Here is a 25302-nt window from a genome sequence, read left to right as displayed (position 1 = left end):
ATGAATTTTGATAAACTTTAAATTCGTTATATCTTTGTAAATAATGAACCGAACTGAATCATTTTTGGACTGGTTATCCTTTTAAATACACACAATTGTGACCATATTGTACTTTGCGAGGCTCTAACAATTCCACAAATGACGACCAGAAGATGTGGTTAGCGTCCTACCTTTCTAAACCGACCGGGCTATTAAAGACGGGTATACACCATGTAGTGGGCTATGAGGGAAATTTCGCCCAGACAGACAGCGATGCTACAGCGTACTCTTATATTGAAATGCAACAGCTAAGGGTTATTGTACGTGCACGAACGAGTAGACAACTGTCCTTATCAGTTCCACCTTCCTGCATCACTAAAAATACTTGTACGTAACAAGGAGTACGATAGCCTGTCCAACATCGTGGGTTTTCTTCTGGTCCGCCGGTTTCCTCCCTTTACGCAATCTATTTAATAAAATAGTACCATAATAATATGCTAGTCTAGACGTTGCCTCGTTTGTGTCGAGAGGACGTTAAACCTCATCTCATTTCAAGGAAGGCGTACAATATCCTCTCTTTATCCAGTTGGAATAAAACAAAGTGCAGTTAAGTTCATGTTGTACGGAATGTCATATCTCCCAAACATGTAAAATTCTTATACCAGAGTTTGAGGGGTTGTCGGGTGTACAATGCCATAAAGTCTGTACGAGGTCCGTTTTATAATGCCTATGACATGGCACACTTCATTAAAGGGACAATAACACTCTTGCTGGCTTGACAGCTCCAGAAAATAAAAAAATAGCCTTATTCTAAGTATTAGATGTGTTAGTGCCCTACCTGTTGTGTAAATTATCCATTAAATCCTATTTTACTTGTCCAGAGGGTTCAAAATATTTTTAAATCCAAGTCACATTTGAAAAGCTTTACGTCAGGCTTTTCAAATCATTTAGTTGAATTTTTCCAATTTTTTAAATTAGGTGTGTTAAGATGAAATTTGTATCATCAATTAATGGGAATATTGTAAAATAGTGTAATTTGTTGACCAGAATAAAGATTGGGACATATTATACAGTTACACCAAGATTGGTATTGAGCCTTTAAACTCCATTTCAATTCGTTTTACTTAGACGAGGCCATGGGAATACAATATTAGGTTTTCCAGACATAGGGTGCATACCTTGCCCATACACGTAGCAATTTGTACATCTGGGGTCAAAGTATACCCGAAACGAAATCTAAGCGTTTTGTTTTATACATCCATTCAAGCCCGGGTCACATTTGTTAGAAGCAGTTTCTGTGGAGATTCTTGGCAGGAAATTATTACATTGTAGGTTGGATACAACACTAAAGAACCCTTCACAACACAAAACGATGTCCGGGTAAAATTCGCTTATTTGTCGCGTTAAACAAATGGCCCTAGAAAATATTGACCGACGTATTGTGTTATTTAGATTCAGAGTATATTTCCCTAGATTTAAATGCTTCGTATTTTATTTCCATTATTATTACAGCTTTATGGAAAACAAAATATGACAGCAGTATGTAACAAAATATGGAAATATAATACCGCACGTTGTGTGTTATTGACGTTATTGTGTATATTCTGAATACATATACGGTATACTAGTGTTGAAAGAGCAAATAAACAGTTTGAGAGGTCGAAAAAGCGGACAAGATATACGAGTGCAATATACATGTTTTAATGATTTTAAGGCCATGAAAGTTTATATTATTCTATGCAAATAGAATGAATACAAACGGTATAAATATCAACAGTATGATACTCTTCACCTGCTTATCGATTAAATATCAATTTTATGTAAATCAATGAATGACGTTTTGTAATACTGAGCCCTGCACAACAACAGAGATTGTTCTTTCTTCAATAGACAGTTTAAATTGATCGTCTAATTTTAGCGGCATATACAATAAAGCAACGCGTTTTTTATTCTATTTGAGACAGTTTACGTTTGTCATTAAGACAGAATATATTCTTGAATGTTTGTTTTGTTTTCTGTTCTTAGAAGATACTGCTTAATCGTACAATGGATATCTTTAGAGCATTGCCGTTACATAATGTGAAGAGTTGCGGTAGGGGAGCGGCTAAGACAATGGACATTTAATTTGAATGTGCCAGGATTGCTCAAGCTGATTTCGCACTTATCAAGTGTAGTAAAGCTTTAATATAATTTGTATCAACTTTAGATTAATATTGTTATATGGTGAGAGTCGCTTATTTTTTTTAGAATGCTGGATATTATTTTAATTTATAATTAACTTGTTTTCAAACTATTCTGCCTATTTTGTAGACGCACCTTTCTCCAACTGATAGCGTAAATAGAATGCCATCTATATTTCGTTCCCGGTTGTTAACCATTTAATATATTGCGCGCATTTTTCAAATCTTCTATACATGGTCCACATTAGGGCAATTCCATTCATAATTTGACCTATATCAAGGGTATAGCAGAGCAAGGATGTGGGATTTTTTCCATTCCGAGATGAGTAAGAGACGTTGATGCTGATTCTAGTTATTATATATACAGTTATGATGTATTTTACTATATAAAAACGTATTAGAAGAACGTGATTTGCTTACTTAAAGCGAGAATTTCAAATTTTCTAAGAAAGTCAAAACATAATCATTTCTATGTCTTTTTCTCAATAGGTTATCAAATCACTATTATACGATCATGGGCATTATTCCCCACCCTTAAAAATCTATGACACAGGAAATAAAAACACAATTACCTCCCCTGTTTTGCTATTGACAACATGGGGCAGCCATTTTCCAACGTTGGAATTTGAAGTTAAAAATTATATTTTTGCCAATTTCTCAGCTGGCAATAGCGAATTATAGGATAAATACGATTATTCTTTAACAAGGTAGGACTGTTTATGGATACCATCTATTTTAAGGCTTTATTTTAATACATTTTAAAAATATAACTTGAAAATTTGCAATTGCAACTTTAAAGAACACAACGTGAGAACATATTAAAGTCCGTAGTGAGGTCGAATGTGAAACACAACGTGACGTCAAGGATTTGAGAGCTGTAACATGATATTATAATTTTAAACCGTTAACCGGGATCGCCTTATATATCCGATCTGTCATGTTACATGTCGGGTTCGGTGCCGCTTTGTAGAATACATGTAGTGTAACACGGGGTTTGATTAAGAATTGCTGCGTTGTAAATTTTATCTAAAGACCTAGTAATTCAAGAAGTCTAAGATATTGAAAATAAGACTATAGTAACAATTTTAAAGTTTATTAACTTCCTTCATATTGATGACAGTATATGATCTAAATTTAATCGTACAATTTATTGATACATTTACATACAGACGTCTGGCAACACGACTATATCTGGATCTGTAATTCCTGGTGTGACATAACCAAAACCGACATCGTCTAAATATTTCGAGAAGACCGAAAAAAACCAAAGAAACTAGAAATGAGCTAACCCTAAGTTTCAAGAAACATAATAAGTGGGTTGAATACCTGAAGAAAAATCTTTGCTTTGTCTCGTAGAAGTGCAAAATACGAATCTAATTTGTTTTTTAATTTAACACCAGGAATCAAAAGTAGAATATCTCAGAATTGTACTATAACAAAATCTTTTAGCCAGGAAAGTATTGACTTCGGTGAACCAGAATCCAACCATCTCATATCATCTTTAATGTATGATTTGGACCAGCAAAGAGATATTGTGGAAATGATATATTGTATATTTTATAGAGGTATTGACTTTAAGGAAATCTTGGTCATTCGGTAAAAATAATTTCATTTTGTCATGATCTAACTATATAACTCATTTGAGTAGTTTACAAAGTTCACGTGCAAAATACATTGCTCTTAGTGTAGTACTTTGGTTCTTAAGACCATACTGTATCTTTGACTAATTGTTGGTTCACATGTACTAATAAAAGTAAATGACATGTGTATATGTAATAGTGATATATTGGTAAAATCCTTACTATTGTCAAAATATCCATCAAATTCTATCTGTTTGAGACATGTGGTTGATAGACCAAATAAGGTCATGTCCCCACACCCCAGGTCTTGAGAGAATGGAGATGTTTATTGCATATTTGGGAAGGGAATTAACCAAGAGGGTGTTGAGCGAAATTAATCAGAACTTTAACTAAATTATACTATTCAAAAAAAGTAGGGGATATTTGATTTTGGGGGCATAATACTAAAATATGCAAATGACTACGAAAAAAGTCACTATAGAACCTAACAGAAGAAACATTTCCAGTTACATGTGACGCCCAAACGCACCAATAGCTACCGCATGGAATGCAGGTGATGCTTGGGATCATCATGGGGGTCCAACCCAAGATTTGCACGACTCTGACTTTGAATGTTACAGTCATTGTGGCATTGAATTCCAGGGTGGAAACATCAGTTTAATTGTTTTAGTGACCAGAAAACAAATTTTGATATGCGTCGTCTTAACCAAAATGAAAGGTTACGTGCCCTTGGCATGCTACAGATCGGCACGACGTCATGGCCGCCGTTTCATCTTCCAGGATGACAACGCAAGATGTCACAGGGCCAGGATCGTTACAGGTTACCTCCAACAACAGAAAATCACCACATTACCTTGGCCAGCACTGAGTCCCGACCTCTCCCCCATCGAGCATGTCTGGGACATGCTTGGACAGAGGTTACGTCAACGCCAACAACGTCCTGCCAATGTCCAAGAACTTGCTGCTGCGTTGCAACAGGAATGGGACAATCTGGACCAAAATGACCTTAGACGTCTCATTAGGAGTATGCCACGTCGGATCGATGCTTGTTTGGCAAACAGAGGAGGATTTACCCGTTACTGACTTGGTTGTGATGCTGTGGTAACTTTGCTGTTTGACCCCGGGTATCATTTTACCCTTATAATGGTCAGTCTGTGCCTTACTTAGTCTAACGATCATTTGGAATAAATCGATGAATGTGAACTTCATTTCATTTTGTCATTTGTTTCTTCGTCAGTTTCATTAGGTGACTTTAATAACACTTAAAAATCAAATATCCCCTACTTTTTTTGAATAGTATATTTTAAGTTTATTCTCTTCGCAAATCATCGAATAGACTTACATCGCTAAAAAATGAAATGGGGTTTGGCGTCTTACTTTTTTTCTCCGACTGGATTGATGAAGATGGCATACGCCATACAATGTGCTAAAAGTGAAATTTTGATCTACTCTTATATCGAATTCAAACTGCCTAGCGTTGTTTTACGTGCATGTCATTAAGTACATGGGACAGCTGTCATTGTCATACCCTTTAATATAAGATGCTAAAAGTAAGACGATAAATAACAATTTATTATGTTTTATTAACTTCGTTCATTTTGATGAATGAAAGGGTCTTGCTATACATTGACACAGAAGACAGGCAACTTGAATATGGCTGCATCTTTAATTCCTGGTGTGACGTAACCATAACCGACATCATCTAAACCTTTGGTGAAAACTAAAAAAAAACAGAATGGGAAATGGGGTGATGAAAAAAAAGAAACGTCGACTATTTAAGATGTTGAAGGGGCATTTATAGCTTAGAGGCGATCATTTTTTGTGTCGTGATTTAATTATAAATCCGATTAAGAGCAATATGTGAGACAGGTCTGCAAATTCTACAATAAGATATACCGTTAGATCATAGCATTTAGAGATTCTTTCTAGAACTACTGATACCACTTCTTTTTTCAGAAGATTACATAGCTGACAGACATTAGTAGCACGGTTGTATTATAGTGGTTTAGTGGATATTCGTGCAAAATTTCGTTGCTTTTAATTAGTCAGTTCCTGCATTTGGACATAAATACATAATGTCACGGGTATACTGATACAGAAAATAAGTTATACTTTTGTTGAAAGTGATAATGCCCTTTTTAAACAAGATTTAACAGCCACGATGGGGGGGGGGGGCGCGTCGGGACAGTGGGTAAGAAGCCGATTCGCTAACGCAGAGCTTCCCGGTTTTCCGTCGTGGTTTCCCCTTGTCAGTAGAGCAGGACAGGGGCCCTGACAAGTCGTTGTAATAGGATGGAAAAAAAAATAATAAACGTGATCCAGTTTACACATTGGAATTCGAAATAAAAGTACCCCTAGCAAATCTCCATCATATCACACTGTTTCGTTGGATTTCAACATCCATTATGTATATCAGTATGAATAATCAGCGCCATTGTTACCATGACAACAGGTGACAACAAGTTACAAAAACAAGAACCAAATATGAATTGTTCATGAGTTATTATATGATGTATATATACTGTTGGTCTGGTAGTAAGGTTTAAAAATCACCATCGTGTCATCCCGATCTGGATACAGCGGCAAATACTGACTGGGTTTTGTTTTCTTTGGTCGAGTGGCGAAACGGCACGTACTTGAAACAGCAAAATAGTTGCCAATAGACATACTCATACTGATATTAAAGTCTTTGGTGGTTGCATTATATTTAACAGTGGCCATTGGATGATCTTCAAAATCATTTTTCAACATGTCTGTAAATCATAAGAAATTTATTGTGTCATAAGAGGCCCAAGGTTTTGATTAACAGCAATATTCCATTGTTGGACACACAACAGCCGATACCACAATCAGTCTTTTTTCTTTTTTTTGCACACTTCTGAACAACACAAATCATTAATTGTATAGCAGATATGACTATTATAAACGCAAACGTTTATATCAAACACAACACTATAAAATTTGTTCGTATAGAAATACAACGTAAGGACGAAACTGTGATAATGTGTTTCTGTGATAATCTAAACAAAAAAAAAAACCTTCTCGGAGTGCCAGTTTGATCATTTTAAGTTTTCGAACACCTGATACTGCTTCAATAATGGGTATCCCTTAGGATTTATGGCGCACTAAAAGACTATCCAGACTACTACGTACATTTTACGATAACTTCTATCAATTTAAATTGAACAAATGAACTAACTAATGACGATTACCTTTGCACAATTTATGAAAATTATCTGCTAATGGTGATTTTGTACAGGTTTTACTCTCCATGTCTACCGTGTATTGGGTGAGCTGAAAGATATTCATAGTTGACAACTGAATAACAAAGCCAAAATTCATGCAACTGTCTTTCGTATGCAAAATTATCGATTTGAGATATTAATTTAAGATGGAACGAAATAAGTTAACATTTTAATTAAACTGCGTATACAATTGTAGTATCTCATTGGTTTGACATTTATTGATTAAACATAAGAGATTTGGTTTCACTTTATATAAGAAAAAACATAATCCTTTACAATCTCAACAGATATATACCATTTAATCCGTGCTTCCTTTCAATTTATGGACTCATGTCTTTGGGATATATTACGTACAGTAATTGTATAAGCATGTTTGTAATACTGCATGAACCCACCAAAAACACACACAATAGTAATTTTGCTTTTAAAGTCATCTAGTAACTATGAGATTGAAGACGTGCGAAGCCATTACTAGCGGTAGCGGGAATAGTAAAAGAGAGAGAGAGAAATGGGGTTTAACGTCCACTCGACACAAACTAGGTCATTTCGGGACTAACATATGGTTTTTTTAATTATTTCAATAATTCGCTTGCGCGTAGGGGTCTTTAGCAGTGGGAGGAAACCGGAGGACCCGGAGAAAACCCACGAGGTTGGACAGGCGACCCTACTCCTTGTCACGTACAACCGGGGATTCGAAACCACGCCAGTTGACTCAATGACAGGCCTTATGATACAGCGCGCACGTGCTAACCATTCGGCCATCCAACCCCCCAGGGAATAGTAAGAATGTTAGACGGGTCGCCGTAGCTGCCAAAAAATTGTAACATTAGTGCAGCATTCCTATATACCAGCGTTCCGTCCTATAGCATATTAAAAATGAAGATTTTTTTGAACCCTCTCTGCAGACAATATCTGGTTTATCGTCTAAGGCCGAAGTATCGGGAAAGGAAAATGAAAATATTATATAGATAAATTTTACATCTTGTTAACCCGATTTGCTTTGTATTCACAGTAATGCCACAGAATAAAAACGCGATTCTTGTATAGTTATATGCCTTTGAAACAAAAGTATAAACGATTGTAAATTTTGATTTGAAACGAGACAAGAAGAAACAAAGGCAATCACTTATGCACCCAATCTGAAAATCTGGCTATAATTATTAATTCTATAATTATCATTTCAAGAAATAAATATGAAAATAATAGTAGCTACCTTAAAGGGTCATTGTAAAGATTAGATAAAGAGCTGGCACTTATCGCTATAAAAGTTAATAAATAGATAATTAAAAAAGAATATGCTAAAATTACAGCCACATTGCCTCTTTTTGAACTGAGATATTAGCGATTCACATTAGGGCTATATAGCCTCGATCGTCATAATAGCAGCTACCTTATTGAAGTCTTGTATCACTCTAAAACTTTTAGTTTCATTTCTAACGGGGAAGTCGAAAGAATATGAAGCGTCGAATACTATCTGTTTATAGGTTGCATCGTAATATACATCTAAAGCCTTTGTCTGAATAAGACAATTTTTAATGAACATGGAAATATACACTAATACATTAAATCAAAAAATCGCAAAATCGACACCGGCTGGCCTACTTGGGTCTGAAAAAGTCCTTCGGGATTGTCTACCCTGGTTTCTTCCGTGTCAGTAGTGCTTGTCGGAGGTCTGGTCAGAAAAAGACAAGTGGTAGCTCAGATGGCACGAAAAGCCGAGGTCTCATGCATACCATTGTTGTAACGAAGAAGTTCCCCTGACAGGAGAAAAGCAAAACTTTAAACCGCATTCCATTTAATTTAAAGATATTGTATATAGTGAACAATGCAGTAATCAATAGAGTATATGCTTAGTTATTAGTTTAATACCAAGTGGATATGTTTACTAACCTTAATATCAAAAAGAAACTCTTGAAATTCATGAAAACTTTGGCTTGTCATTAAATGCACATAAAGCAATACCACCAAGTATAACTGTTAGTATTACACATAACATGCTGATTAAACTTTAAAATCTCAGTCTATTTACCGAATGACAAATTATTAACCATCTACAGTTTATATAGCTAATTCATGTCGTTAGTTTTAAATGCTCTACAAAACCCCAACCCATATTTCTTATCACTTATTATTGCGAAATACTGTTTCACTTCTTTTTCTCTTCGTCTTTCTGGCTACTTTCTTAACATTAAAATAGACTAAAATGGAGGCCTTCTGTTTATGGTATATTTTACCTGTAAAGAAAGAAAAAAGCCAACCCATATTTCTAATCACATTTTATTACGAAATACTGTTTCATCTCTTTTTTTTCTTCGCCACTCTGACTAAGTGAATTAGTACAGTGATAGGGTACAGATCACGAAATCTCGTCTGATGGTTCAAAAATCTTGGAATTAGAAGATAAGTAGGGGTAACACCCTTGTACTAACACAATTATCAATACCGGCATAACCCCCCCCCCTCCCGCACCCTCCCGCACCCTCCCCCTGGTTACACACAATATTGAAGATAAAGTTATCTCAAAATCAGTCTTCACCAGTATATTTCTATATTTAAATAGACTATATGCACAATGAAAAAAATATCTAACCAAATGACTTTTTTGTTATGGTCACTAGTTTGTATAAATTGTAACCGTCTCTGCCTTGTATCCACCTTAGACGAAGTTATAACAAAATATTAATTCGTTATAACGGAATCATAACTCGTTTAAACAAAACTCTGGAACTAGGTCATTTCGGGACTAATACATGGTTCAATTTTATTTCAATAATTCGCTTGCGCGTAGGGGTATTTTGCAGTGGGGAGGGGGGGCAGGCGGGCCCTGAGAAAACCCGCGAGGTTAGAGATCCGAACCTACTGCTTGGCACGTACAATCGAAACAACGTCACTTGGCTCAATGATAGACCTTATGATTTCACACGCACCACTAGACCACCCAATCCCCCTTTCGCTGGAACTGCAGGTCACGGAACACTGAAAAATCGATAGGGTTCATACTCTTATGAAATGAAATGAAATGGGGGGGTTAACGTCCTACAGTTCTGCCCGACTGGGCTAATAAAGACGGGCACGCGCAATACAATGTGCCATGAGGGAAATTTTGCCCAGACAGCGGCGCTACAGCCTACTGTTATATTGAATTTCAACTACCAAGGGATCTTTTATGTGGCCGCCAATGTGTACACGGAACCTCGGTTTTTCGTCCCAACTGAACGTCTAGACGGCTGTCCTTGTCAGATCCTCTGTCATGCATCACTGACGAGGGGAATCCACACCGGAAAATCCCGGTGTCGTACTCACTTAGCCACCGCGGCTTCCGCATACGCTTGTAAAACCCAATATGTTTAAAACTATTGCTTCTATCGAGTTCACAAGGTTTTCGTATCATGTGGGGGAGGGGGGGCGGAAGATTGTGGAAATTAATGTTTCGTTATAACGAATTAATATTTCGTTTTAAAGAATTACTATTTCATTTAAACGAAATAATTATGTAAGAGTAAGAGTGTAATCGTTCACGATATAACTATGTTCTAATCTTTGATATATAGGAATTAATTATTGTAAACTGTACTTTAGTATTTATCTTGATATTGTATTTAATGTAATCACGTGATAAAGACAATACTATCATAATAATAACAAAATCAAATACATTTCCAAATCAAATACTTGTATATGTCTGTTCTTTGGACTACGGCCTTGAAAAAAAAAATTAATATATATTCTACATTATTTATATATATTTATAATTATGTGCTGTAGGAGAGATCTAGTGGTTTAACGCGTGCGCTTTATATAATGAGGTCTGTCAGTGAGTCAAAAGGCGGGGTCTCGATCGTGTACGAAGAGAATTATTGACACATAATGGAACTATTCCTTGATAGCTAATGTTATAAAGATAACCTAACAGGCGTAATCAAACGTAAAGTGGTGTATATCGACGATATGTAATGTAGAATGGAAAAGCAACACGCTTCGTGTATAGATTGCATGGTATTTCAATGTGACCTACTTTACCGATATAAAAACTCTAAACTTATTTGATTTGTCATTCAATAGATTGTGAATTCAACGCTTGTTAAAATCACCATGCTATCAATAGCATTATCTATTGTTCTTGGTAGTATTATTACTCTATGTAGTGCTTCTATCAACTCAGACTGTTGTCTTCCTGATCAATTTGAAACTCATCTTGACAAGGTTTTTAACGCTGGCTTTGGTACTCACGGCAGTACGGATATTGCCAATATTGGTGTAAGTATTCACCTTCTTACCATATGGAGAAGGTTTTAAACGCTAGTTTTGGTACCGACGGCAATACGTATATTAATAACATTGGTGTAATTATTAACTTTTTTTTACCATATGAAAAAAAAAGCGAAGACTGACACGGGTATCTCGGGGACACCTTTTCTTAACTAAATTTTAAATCAAATTGAGTCTTTCTCGACTCACAAATATTTGAAATTGAGCACCTATTTTGTCCTTTATTTAAAAGAACATGCTATCTTATATTTGGGGGTAAATCAAGATGATATGTTGATATTGTTGTACAAGATTGATATCTTTCAACATTTTAACATTATATGCCCGTAGATTCAGCTAATTTATGAAACCTATTTTAAGTAAAACAAAACTTAAACTAGATCTGCATAGCAGATATGAAAGCTTTCATATTAACTGCAAAGGGGGTTATTAGAATCTATTGAAACAATAAGTATAAATGTCATCAGGTATCTGAAAAATTACATTTACCTTATGAACAAAATGGGAAAAATACAAAACAAAAATTGTCGACTTGTGGCTACCATCCAAGGCATATTTAGAAAACCGTATATTATATTTATAGAGTACGCAGGACAGGAATTAGTTGTGCTTCAATGTAAACCGGCCCGTTTCTTGCCTTTAGTTTTAGAGTTAGGTGTGATTTTCAAAAGATTCAATCGGAAATCGCTGAAAATCAATTGGCTTCTTCATCTCATGACCTTAAACACTGTATAAATTTAAGGTCAATCGGATATTGAATTTAGCTTCTAGAGCGTCCACAAGATTTTTTAAAGTGATCAAGGGCAATAACTCTCACGGTAATTATCGGAAATGGCAGTAAATATCAGATATCGCTGAAAATCAATACTGTAGGCATCTTCGTGTCATGACCATAAATTTAGAGTCAATCGGATATTAACTTTGGCCTCTAGAGCGTCCACAAGATATTTTGAAGTGATCAGGGGCCACAACACTGCGCATAAATTTAAAGTCAATCGGATATTAACTTTGGCCTCTAGAGCGTCCACAAGATATTTTGAAGTGATCAGGGGCCACAACTCTGGCAGTAAATATCAGATATCGCTGAAAATCAATCGCCTACTTCGTCTCATGACCTTAACCACTGTGTATAAATTTAAAGTCAATCGGACATTAACTTTGGCCTCTAGAGCATCCACAAGAATTTTTTTAAGTGATGAAGGGCCATAACTCTGACAGTAATTATCGGAAATCGCTGAAATTCAATTTCAATGTGGGCGTATAAAAATTAACCGATGGCATATAATATTTAATGTATGATAAAGACAAAATAGTCGATTTCGGTTTTTGGTGTTGCGCTCATTTTAAAAAAAAATGTCTTTTACGGATAATGTGTATAGTACTAATAGCAATCACATACGGAAGAGGCGATAAGATCCCTTTGCATTTGGAATTTCAAAATTAATTAAAACCAAATTTAAATTCCGAAAATCGGTTGTTTATTTTTTGCTGAAACTCCTTTTTTTAATCTGATCAAAATGGGAGTAAGTCACAGAGTGGTAATTGGCATATTGTGTCCAAATTTCATGGTTTTGGGACAATCGGTGCCGGTTTCGTGGCGAAAATTCCACTTTTTTCGCCCTTACAGAAGCCGTAAAACGAACGGCAGGAACCGTGTCAAGAACAAACGATCTCAACGAATGCAGGTATCGCCTTGAAGTTTTCAGTGCACCTAGGTACCAACGTGAAAAGTTCCTCGCCGGAATTTGGTAGTCAACGTACCTTTGGTTCCAGCGTGGCACATGCGCGAAGCAAAAAGAAATTACGGTCGATTTTGGGATTTTGGCTATATTTCGGAGTGGTTTGGTAGATGACGGTGGATTAGGGACTCAGATTGATCTAAAATGGCGATCATAACACAACATGATAATCACTTTGAAGTATAGGTAAATTTTCGCGACCGGGTTGTTTTGCTCTACCCAGGCAACGTTCCTGTGCTCCGATTGCCTTCAAATTTGCACAGAATGTACCTTGGGATTCTAGCTATCACATATTAAAAATAGAAGAGTGTTGGATTCCGATGGGATTCTAGCTATCACATATTAAAAATAGAAAAGTGTTGGATTCCGAGAACGTTCAAAATAAATTCAAAACCCACCCCCAACAATCAAAGGTTTTTTGCTTAAAAAATTGCCGTATTTTATCGAATTTTTATTGTTCTTGATATCTGAGGATTTTCTCAATTTAATATGTGATAAATATCATCGCGGCGCAGCCAACCGCTAGAAATTCCAGAGATTTGGACCACCGGAAGGATGCCTCAGCAGTCAAAAAAGGTCAAAATAGGCGATTTCGGTTTCTAGTGTTGATACATCGTTACGGTCATTTTAAAAAATTGTCTTTTAAGGATAATGTGTATAGTACCAATACTTATCACATAAGGAAGAGGCGATAAAATCTCTTTGCATTTGCAATTTCAAAATTAATTAAAACCAATATTAAATTCCGAAAATCGTTTTTTTGCTAAAACTCTTTTTTTTTAATGGGATCGAAATGGGGGTAAGGCACAGAGTCCGGGGTGGTAATGGGCGTATTGTGTCCAAATTTCATGGTTTTCGGACAATCGGTGCCGGTGTCACGACGAAAGGCAGGTGACAAGAACAAACGACTTGAACGAATGCAGGTATCACCTTGAAATTTTCAGGGTACCTAGGTACCAACGTGAAAAGTTGCTCGCCGGAATTTAGTACTCATGGTACCTTTGGTTCTAGCGTAGCGCATGCGCGAAGTCAAATCCAGCTAAACTCGAAAACAACCTTGTCGGCACGGAAAACATAAAAGGAGAAATTCGAATTTTTGAAATATTCAAATACCAAACGTTCGACCATGATCCAGGCTATCCTGGAGACATATTCTCTAGGTCACGACCAATTGTATATGTTTTCAAGCCCATAAATGTGGATTTTTCACTAATTGTCATTTTCAATTCAAAATGGCGTCCATCATTTGCCGGAAATCAAAATTGTGTTATCTACCGTTTTTCGGCTTTCCTTCAAGGATTCGGAAAATATAATTGCCTTGTCTGTAAGTAAAATATCAAAAAAGCCTTATGTAATTTTCACATTTCAAGGTGGTGGCATTTCCGGTTTGAGCTACAAACTCAATTTTTTGTGTACGAATCAGTAGTGTCGTAGCTAGTAAAGAAAAAAAATCAAGGCAATCTGAACTATATTTCGTCGATTTTTTTGAAAACTTTGATCCTTAATTTCATCAAGGGGAGATAATTTAGCAAATTTCTAATCATATTTTTGAAGTCGCATTGATAAGATCTACTTACATTCTAAATTTTATGAAAATCGTGCATCTATTAAAAAAGTTTTCAAATTGATCTCAACTTCCGGTTCAAAATCACATTTTAAGTAAATGTTTCAAGGCACCCCTCAAAAAAAGAATTAGTAAAATAGGTCAAATAGTTACAAAGTTACAGTAATGTAGGTCAAATGAATTTGTTCGTAAAATTCGGTGATTTCGGATTCGAAAAACGATTTGAAAATATATTTAATCAACATTCGCACCCCATTTTTTTTTGGGGGGGGGGGTAGGTCAAAGTTTCAGATTGATCCTATGGTTAGATTCTGAGAAATTCGATTTGTAGAAATGACACAAAAAAATAAAAATAATAATAGGAACTAGTGGTATCAGATGCCTCAGAGAGAATATTCAAATGCTCCTTGTGATACGTTTGTAACACAATTATAACCTAATGTATTACACGGGAGTGGAGTGGGTGGGTCGGGGGGCTTTTCGATTGGCAGGGGACTATTAAAATGGGTAAGCAGAGATAAGCAATTTGATGAAACTTTGTGTATAGTTTCATTACATTAGTACCTTGACCATATTACCTTGACCAAGTTCGACAATGAGCATTCTCTTAGTCAGGATAAGCAAAGCAACTTGATTGGCCGGGACTTTGAATTGGTTGATGCTTTGGGGTATGATAACTTTGGTTATAATGAAGTACTGGAACATAACAACCCAGCTTTTAATTGAGCTAGAATGTTTAAACTTGGTGTAGATGTTCATCAGGTCTTGACTGAACATTTTGAGCTACAGCTTGGCAATTTCATTGGTCGATGCTTTGGGACAAGATAACCTTGATTTCTATCTGACAGAGAGTGATGCAATTTACAGTATAGTTTGATTGCTCGATACTTTTGAAAAAAATATGAAAGTGCGATTAATTAATGTGTCATCTTTTACTTTGGGGTTTTGGCGGGAGACATCAGCCATACTGTTTGCTTGTTTAATATCCCCTATACAATATACGCTCGACCTCATTACCCGAACTGGGGTAGAAAAGTGGGATCTTTGACAATGAGGCAATGAACTTGTACATTCTTTTGCAGCTGCACAAGAGGGAACATCAACGCCGGATTAACCATGGTGGTGGGGAGGGGGGCTGATACCGACCGTGAAGCCCCGCAAGGGGGTCGGGTCAGGGGGTTCTCCCGCTAAGAAATTTTAATTGGAGGCCGAAAACGTGATTTCATGGCATTTCAGGCACTTGTGTCGGAGCCATTTAGAAGTACCTCCCCCAGAAAAATAAAATTCTGCCACAAAATTAGCCACAATCCATGCGGGTGCTGTGAAATTTCTAGAGGAGGGAGCTGGAACCCATGAGCCCGTTAAATTCGCCACTGTAAATGAGCAGAGCTACATCAAACCTAATTTTGAGTCCCTCAGTGATAAATAACTTGATTCAAAATCGTATTATAGCCCCAACGACGATTTGATGAATGGAGACCGTAACGTTACGACAAAGTCTAACACTGTAAGTACCAAATAGTCATACGAGATATGTGCATCTCATCAAATTCAGCTTATACCATACCCACAATAATGTTACGGAGTCAGTGAGTTCAAGTTAGACAATACGCTGACCTTCCACTGACCATGCTTATAATATAAAATCTGTCAATGACAGCTGATTCATTGTTTAGTTTTTTATATGATATATTTAATATCAATAATATATGTATATGCATGCTTTATTTTACTTTACACGACCTCTAAAAATGCCCCAAATCGTAAAAATACGACTTTTTGGATTTCGATCTCCTTTTTTCGGCTACCCCGGACATTTTCAAAAAATGATACAATGATTTCACACAACAGGCCAGCTATTAGCCTCTCGATTGACAAGAGTTTCATCGCACTCCATTCATTATAACCAATGTCATCGTGCCCTAAAGAATCAACAAATCAGCTTGCTTATCTCTGCTTACCCTAGGCAAAAAATGCTCATCTTTGAACTCAATCATGACATTGACCTAGTGAACGCCTACACCAAGTTTGAACATTCTAGCTTAATTAGAAGGAGAGTTCTTGTGTTCCAAAGTCCCGGCCCTTCAAATTGCTTCTATTTTTCATTTTCAATTCAAAATGGTGACCATCACGTGACCGAAATCAAAATTCTGATCCGATAGATTTTTAGGCATTCCTTCCAGGATTCCGAAAATATGACGCCCGAGTCTGTAAGTAAAATAGCAAAAAAGCCTTTTTGATTTTTCACGTTTAAAGATGGTGGCACTTCCGGTTCGATCGACAAACTCCATATTTTGTGTACGAATCAGTAATTACTTGTCTAGTATCGAATTTTTTTTTTAGGTCATTCTGACCTATATTTCGACGATTTTTTTGAAAACTTTGATCCTTAATTTCACCAAGGGGAGATAATTTAGAAAATTTCCAAGGACATCATTGAAGTCGCATTGGCAAGATCTACTAACATTCTAAATTTCACGAAAATCGCACAACTATTAAAGAAGTTGTCAAATTGGTAATAACTTCCGGTTCGAAATGACAGCGACGAATTTTCGAAATGCCAAAATCCGAAATTGCAGATTTGAAGTAAATATTTTAAGATACTCAAAGAAAAAAGAATTAGTAAAATAGGTCAAATAGTCACAAAGTTACAGCATTGTAGGTCAAATGCATTCCTTCGTAAAATTCGGTGATTTCGGATTCGTAAAACGTTTTGAAAATATATTTAATCAACAGCCACCACCCATTTTTGGGGGGATAGGTAAAAGTTTCAGAACGATCCTATGGTTAGATTCTGAGAAATCCGATTTGTGGACAAAACACAAAAAAAAAATAACAATAATAATCTTAACAGAAACAATAAGCTTTCATATGTAATATGAAAGCTTAATTAAACATGGCGTAATTGTCTAAAGTTTTTTTTTCGTTCTAGAATAGTCCAAACCTTACCTAGAGTGGTCTCGGTATTTATTTATTTTTTCCATTAAATATATATTAACGAATTCCACATTTAATATAATTGTTTCATCTGTATAGTTTGCTTCCGTTCAATATATATTTCCAAATACCACATTCAATATAATAGTTGCATCTGTATTGTTTGCTTCCATTAAATATGCAGGACGGAGGGCCTGACAAGGACAGCAGTCTAGTCGTTCGGATGGGACAAAAAACCGAGGTCCCGTGTACACATTGGCGTGCACGTAAAAGATCCCTTGGCAGTTGGATTTCGATATAAGAGTAGGCCGTTGCGCCGCTGCCCAGGCAAAATTTCCCTCATAGCACACTGTATGGCGTATGCCCGTCTTCACTAGCCCAGGTAAGGAGCAGAACAGTAGGATGTTAAACCCCATTTCATTTCCATTAAATATATATCACAATTCCATATTTAATATAATTATTTCATTAGTACTGTTTCTTTCAGTTTAAAGAGTTAGCTGTTTATTACGATGCCACTTATAAACAGATAGCATTTATTCACTCATATGATGTCACAATGGACTTTAAGCATGATATTAGAAGTTTTAGAGTAATACAGGATTTCAACAAGGTACCAAACATTATTTCAATATAGATAACAAATTATGGTTCTTTAAAAAAAAAAACTTAAAAAACAGTCTCAAATAAAACAGCTAAGTCTCTAACCAAATATCATCCAAAATCTTCGACATTGAAAACACGAATTATTTATCGGTTTAAATCAACATTGATGTTGTGATCTTACCGGGAAAAGATGGCCGTCTGATATCCAATATTTAAGACAAACACGAATCTATAATATGTTTGTAATAAGGGACTCGAAAAACGAGGCTAGGCGTATTCCACAAGTCATGTCAAACGGTGACGCTGTATTCTTATCTGGAGAGCATGCTCAAAAAATACTATCGGCGTAGACTGGAATAACCAGACGCTAGAGACTGCCATTCGATTGAGACTTCTGCGTATTTCGCTGAACCTGCCTGATTAGAAATTAAAGTAAAAACAGAAACGATTGAATGTAAATCAATTTATATACATTCATATTACATTATTATATGCGTTGCTACCAATTTCTGTCAATTTTTAGATCCCAAATATTAGCGATTTACTCCTTTAAATACACCTGTAAGGAATCCAGAGAGTTTCATATTTTAGACAAGTTTTCACCTTTAGACGTTTTATTTACGTCCACCCGACAGGGAATAGTTTGTTATTAAATAGGAGACAGTTCCTGTACACAGGTTTTTTTTTTAAATCAAAATCCTTAAATACAGTTGTTATAAACAATGGGGTGGCATAACCGTTAAATCTAATTAAAATACGGATCCCATTTCGATTAGGTTTTTTTTTATAATTCATAATTTCGTTTTACTAGTCTTTACTACACAACCTCCAACTGCGGACGATCAGATAGTAGAGGGTTTCGAATGAATTTTTAAAAAAAACGAAATATAGATCTGTATTTTAATCAGATTGCAAACCCTCGGTCGAGTCATACTTACAGGTCACTATTATCTAATTAAAACATTATCAAATACTAGTGATGCAAATCACTATGTATTTAATAATAAATACCACAAATAAAGTTCACTATAAATATTTAAATATTATCTTTCAGCTCATGCAATATACGATAAACACACGAAATCAAACCTGTTCAAAGTCTCCACTGCCAGACAATTTTCATAGAGTATGTACAGGTAATATTATTCATTACACCTGTTTATCTCTTTATTCAGTGAAACACGTCATAATTTAAATTGATCTATACAGTTATAATGTGCATAAATATACATACGTACGATTGCATGTTTATTTTTATATAATTCGTTTAAACTGAAATATAAACAATAGTGACAGGTATCTACCACCAGACAGGGCATTATTACCCTTCTCTTTTGAAATACATGCTGTTGCTATATAATTTTAGAAATTTCCACTGATTATTGCTCGACTTATTCCAATCATTCATGTAATTTCACATCTTGTCTAGAAGTTAGAATTGTCTGTACTGTTTGTATTTTTGGACACTTAAATTAATAAAATCAAGTAAATGGGGGTACTTTTCTGTAAATAAGCATTAACTTTTTGCGATTCTTCTTATATTTACAACAGAGGAGAGACCCTGATGAATACTGTTAGCTACACAGCGAACACCAAGGACTTTAATATCAGCATGAGTATGAGTATAGACAATAATGTATTTATACGATCATGTAATGTTGGCAAGGAATCAAGATTTCTAGAACCAGGTTATAAAGATACGAATAGAACAATGGTCATCATTAAATCCTTCTACAAGACCAACGGTAAATAATAATCCATGTATATTGCTTAATACTAATTAAAAGATTCAGAGTAAATAGTCCTTTCAACTAAAATGTAATCAACCGAATTGAGTTTGATCAAAAAGAGTCACGTCCTCAAAATCGTTATATTAGGAACGTGATAAACATACCATATATATCATTACCCAACGATAATCAAGTCTTGTTCTATAAAGTCACTGTCGACAAGCCTTACTTTCCTGATTATCATGCCGGTATTTTCATCTAATCCTTTTCGTTCGTTTCTGGAGTTTTACGTCCACTTCAACCTAGAGTGATATCGTAGACAAAGATGTTTCCTAAGAAACTTACTGGAGGAAGCCGTAGGGATTAGGCTTGGTCAAGTTTAATTTGAGACATAGTGTCTTAGCAGGGAATGCCCAAGTTAAAAATCTCATCGAAAGGAGAGGAGAAAGTTTTGGGGTAGAAAAGGAAAGATGGCGAGCGGGCGCAGTCTGGTCCGCTTGGCCATTAAATGCTACGATCTTTATTGGGTAGGTAGGTTGGTCTGACGGTCAGTCGGGCCCTTGGGCCCGCCGCCTGTCCGACCTAGATATAGGGTGCATAGATGCTCTGACCTTTTTGATCATCTAATCCAGCACGTATTAGTATATATTTATTTTTTCAACAGTGCCTTTATTTATCTGATACATACTCAAACCGACCCTTACCCCCGTCATCGCAATGTACAAGACTGAATTCCTGAATCTGTGCTTGTTCTTCTAACGTTTATGTTGTTTTTTTTCTTCAGTTTTCAACGAATACGAACAGGAGGCCTTTGGATATGCCACACCAAGAATTACTGATCCAGCCATATTCAACTTGGCAAACTTCTGTGCATAGAAACTGGGCTATTTATTTTAATTTTTGCCAGACAGATGTTATTACAATACTAAATAAATTTCCCAAACAATATGAAGACTTATCTATCTTTATCGATATTAAGCAAATCCGAGACAATTTGGAAAAATCAGGGTGTCAACGGTGATTTGTGACATATACCTGAACCCCCATATATAACCTCAAATTTACACGTTTCATAGATACAGAATAATTTATAATAAGTGGATTTTTATACTGATTTGGACCCAGTGTAAGACTGTTGAAGAATTTTTGCTCTTTAAATTAATAGAATTTTAGCTTTATTATGGCCTTGGCTAATAATTGGTTTCATATTCATAGACAAGGCATATCTCACGTAGACAAATTGAAATGATTGATAAGTTGATACATAAAAACAGCTATAATTTGGTAAACATTTAATCCTGGTGGAGGGTTTCTACTGTCCATATAAGGGTGGCTTCCGACGTCATTAGGCATATTAACCAATCATCATAATTAATTACGTAATATTTGAGCAATTAGATAATTAAAAACCGAAATCCAAGACTAGAAAACTATCAGAGCTCTGAGCGTTTTGTAGACAACCGCTAGATTCCTAGTGGAAGAAGATGCAGCAAATTTTATCAGCAGACTCACCCGAGTCTGGATAGTAGTGGGATTGAGAGAATGGCTTTAATTGTAATCTATGCTTGTGACCTATGTATCCGTGATGAAGGACATTGCTACCCATTCATTTTGGTGTCGTGAAAACAAGGGTTGTGTTAATTGTTTTTTTTTCGGTGCCGTTGTGCAAACAGTGTAATACACGACTGTGTTACAGTTCAAGATTGAAGGACATTGACATAAGTTGTAATTGGATGCAAACCATTTGGTACTCATTGTTCGGCTCCAACTTTTCTCAAATTTTGGTTGGGTTGAACGCTTTTTGATTTGATACGACAGAGCAACAAACGGTCATGTCGTTGTGCCAAACTTTTTAGAGGTTGACAACTGAAATTTTGAGTAACATACACTTGGAGTAATGTGACAACATTGATTTCCGAACATAATGCTTCAAATCCGTCACCACACATCCCCACCCCCGCCTTTTACCCATGAGCCCCCGCCCATATATTTTCCACTACTTATGTTTCATTCTACATAGTTCAGACAGATGTCACTCATTACAAGGAATCAAAGATTTAAACTAAAATCTGTCTATGATCATTACATTCCATATATTTTATACGACCATGTTGGGTCTGTGGTCATGTAAATCATAATAGTCAACTTCTCCTACATAAACAGTTGTTTTATTGTAAACCAAGGTTTACATATGCAGGATCTGGATTTAATGTTTGATATTGATTTACTGCTTCATCTTGTTGAGTTGAAACTTCATATAGAGTATCATAAGTACTATGATCAGATGTAGAGTTATTTCCTCCTGTTGTTGATGTATTTGTAGCAGGGTGATTATTATATCTTTAACCACGTGTTTCACTGGATGGTTTTGATTTAGATGACTGTGTCCTGTAAATAAATAACAAAATATATAAACCAATATATTTTAAATTTAACATCTATTGATTATTTGATAGTATAGTATAAACATACCAACACTTTAAATATATATTCACTTACCTTTTAATTATATAGCAATGTACTGTAACACCAAATATCGCTGTAATTACTATACCAAATATAGCACCAATAACACCACCTACAACTGGACTCATACCTTTATCTTTATTCTTATCTTAAATCATAAAACAGAAATACACTGACATTAGTAAAATCTGTAAGATATCTGTAGACAGATTGATAACAGATTATAATGTAAATGTACATTTATGTCAACCGTATAAAACACGTTAACTGACAAGACATTGCTATACTTACCGAAACATCTTATTTTACCATCTGTACATATTCCTGATATTCTATTACAACCATCAGTACAATCCCAGGAACATTTAGTGTTACAGTGAGTACTATGCCATCCTAGTTTACAAATAAAACATGACCCATCAAATTTATCACACTGTCCATTACAGTTAGAACTACACTGTTTATTACATGATGTTGCCCATCTTCCATCTTTACATTGAGTACAGTTGTTGATATCATCTTGATTACAAACAGTACAATTACCATTACACTCTTTATTACAGGTGTCGCCACTGTATCCGATAATACATAAACTACATCTACCATTAGTTCTATCACATCTACCATCACATGTTGTACTACAGGTCTGATCACATCTATCACCATATCTTCCTACAATACATTCAGTACATCTACCATTACTCCTACTACATCTACCATCACATGCTGTACTACAATTCAAATCACACCCATTACCATATCTTCCTACAATACATTCAGTACATCTACCATTACTCCTACTACATCTACCATCACATGTTGTACTACAGTGCTGATCACATCTATCACCATATCTTCCTACAATACATTCAGTACATATACCAACTCCATCACATGTTTCTTGAGTTCCATCCGTAATTGGTAGGCATTCAGCACCACATGTATAATTACAATATAGACCAACTGTACTAGGTTTACAACTATTACATTTACCATCGTCCCTGTTACAAATATCAAGACAGTTACCAGGACATGGTATATTACAATCATCACCAAATATTCCTGGTTTACATTCTGTACATCTACCTGTTGATTTATTACATTCTTCAGTACAATTACTAGAACATCTAGTTTCACAGTTAGTGCCATACCAACCTGGTGTACATGTAGAGCACTGTCCTGTATTCCTGTTACAGCCACCTATACACTGGTGAACTGTACAAGATGCATCACATCTATCTCTATACCATCCTACGTTACAACCATTATTACAAATACCATCTACCTGTCTACATCCTCCATTGTTACAGTTATTAGAACATTGTTCTTGACAGTTTGAACCATAGTAACCCTGTGTACATCCAGGACATAGTCCTGTATTTCTGTTACAACCACCTGTACACTGATCAACTATACAAGATGTATCACATTTATTTCCATACCATCCTACTATACAACCATTAGTACAATAACCATCTACCTGTCTACATCCTCCAGTGTTACAGTTATTAGAACATTGTTGTTGACACGAGTTACCCCAATAATCATCATTACATCCACCATTACAAATACCATCTGATTTAACACATGACGTCATACATGTAGAACATTGTTGTTGACACGAGTTACCCCAATAACCATCAATACATCCACCATTACAAATACCATCTGATTTAACACATGATGTCATACATGTAGAACATTGCTGTTGACACGAGTTACCCCAATAACCATCAATACATCCACCATTACAAATACCATCTGATTTAACACATGCTGTCATACATGTAGAACATTGCTGTTGACACGAGTTGCCCCAATAACCATCAATACATCCACCATTACAAATACCATCTGATTTAACACATGACGTCAAACATGTAGAACATGACGATTCACAGTTTGTACCGTACCATTTTAGATGACATGTATAACATTGTCCTGTAGTCCTATCACAGTTACCGTTACAGTTTGTAACTATACATGTTGATTGACAGTTGGTACCATAGTAACCGTAATTACAGCTAGAACATTGTCCTGTAGTCCTATCACAGTTACCTATACAGTTAGTAATAGTACATGTTGATTGGCAGTTGCTACCATATCTACCATCAATACAATCATTACAAACACCTGCTGTTCTATTACAACCACCAGAACACCGTTGATTACATGATGTATCACATCTATCTCCATACCATCCTACTTTACAACCATTAGTACAATAACCATCTATCTGTCTACATCCTCCAATGTTACAGTTGACGTCACACTGATTCTCACAGGCTACACCATAATACTGGTCTGGACAAACACCTGAAACAGTAATAATATGTTTGTTGGTTATATGGCATTCCTGCAAGTAATAAAGATAAACATTTAGACGTAATCATCCTTTTGTATTTGACATTGACTTAGTTCTATGCGTTTAGAAAGAGAACACACTAGTCAAAAATGAAACAACAGGGTATGATGGGTTTTTATTCACGCGAAGCCACGGTGATTCTGTGAATAGGATGTTAGCTCGCTAAGCTGTAGGTCTCGTGTTCGATTACTGCGTTGGCCGAGAAAGTTAATTGGGATTTTCGGTGTGGTTCCTCCTTGTCAGTGGTGCAGGGCCGAGGGCCTGGCAAGGGACAACGAACAAAGGTCTACGGGTGTAGTAGAAGCATCATGTTTTCCATACAAATAAATATAGAAAATAAGTTCTACATACTGAAAAATCAAGTTCTTAAAATCAAAAGTTACCTTCAGTCTGGAACACTTGAAATATAAAAATACACAGGCTAAGTAATACCGCCATCTTGCCAGCTAAATTCGCTTGGGTAATTCTGTATAAAACTTTTAAGCTTTACATTACAACCAGGAAGATATTATATATATATTATATATTATACATGTAAAGAATATTGTATGAGAACATAGCAGTAGGGCGACATTGGCAACAATTAAAGTAAAGGTATATTATAGTAATGTCAAAGAAATAACTATCAGTGTTTACGGATAC

The 25302-nt window shown here is 35.7% G+C and overlaps 1 protein-coding gene and 3 long non-coding RNA genes across 5 annotated transcripts; 2 read left to right on the top strand and 2 right to left on the bottom strand.

Moving 5' to 3' along the window:
• Window positions 1-5326: 5326 nt before the first annotated feature.
• Window positions 5327-18322, bottom strand: LOC126817569 (uncharacterized). 2 transcript variants are annotated; one of them, XR_007679051.1, is made up of 5 exons: window positions 18281-18322; window positions 8375-8500; window positions 6952-7033; window positions 6262-6492; window positions 5327-5459 (listed from the first exon to the last, which is right to left on the bottom strand). It is a non-coding gene; the product is annotated as an uncharacterized LOC126817569 (long non-coding RNA). The 2 variants fall into 2 exon arrangements; XR_008787959.1 differs by lacking the exon at window positions 18281-18322 and adding an exon at window positions 8875-9219.
• Window positions 11060-19235, top strand: LOC126817570 (uncharacterized). Its single transcript, XR_007679053.2, has 3 exons — window positions 11060-11241; window positions 17981-18106; window positions 19154-19235. It is a non-coding gene; the product is annotated as an uncharacterized LOC126817570 (long non-coding RNA).
• A 418-nt stretch (window positions 19236-19653) lies between these two features.
• LOC126817567 (uncharacterized) lies at window positions 19654-20777 on the top strand. Its single transcript, XR_007679049.1, has 2 exons — window positions 19654-19844; window positions 20614-20777. It is a non-coding gene; the product is annotated as an uncharacterized LOC126817567 (long non-coding RNA).
• Window positions 20778-21106: 329 nt separating this feature from the next.
• LOC126817562 (multiple epidermal growth factor-like domains protein 10) lies at window positions 21107-23597 on the bottom strand. The gene is made up of 4 exons (XM_056100269.1): window positions 23581-23597; window positions 22587-23482; window positions 22329-22443; window positions 21107-22217 (listed from the first exon to the last, which is right to left on the bottom strand). Exons 1-4 carry the CDS (start codon window positions 23595-23597, stop codon window positions 22172-22174), a joined length of 1074 nt encoding a protein of 357 aa, XP_055956244.1. The 3' UTR covers window positions 21107-22171.
• Between the last annotated feature and the right edge of the window lie 1705 nt (window positions 23598-25302).

The sequence above is a fragment of the Patella vulgata genome, chromosome 4 (genome assembly GCF_932274485.2).
Source record: "Patella vulgata chromosome 4, xgPatVulg1.2, whole genome shotgun sequence".
Lineage (NCBI taxonomy): Eukaryota > Metazoa > Mollusca > Gastropoda > Patellidae > Patella > Patella vulgata.
This window is presented reverse-complemented; position numbering and strand designations above follow the sequence as displayed.

Excerpts from the sequence above, each read along its gene's own strand:
- LOC126817562 (XM_056100269.1), bottom strand. Across the intron at positions 22,444-22,586 it reads TGGTAAAATAAGATGTTTCG|ATAAGAATAAAGATAAAGGT; the intron begins GTAAGTATAGCA and ends TTATGATTTAAG. Across the intron at positions 22,218-22,328 it reads CATTGCTATATAATTAAAAG|GACACAGTCATCTAAATCAA; the intron begins GTAAGTGAATAT and ends ATTTATTTACAG.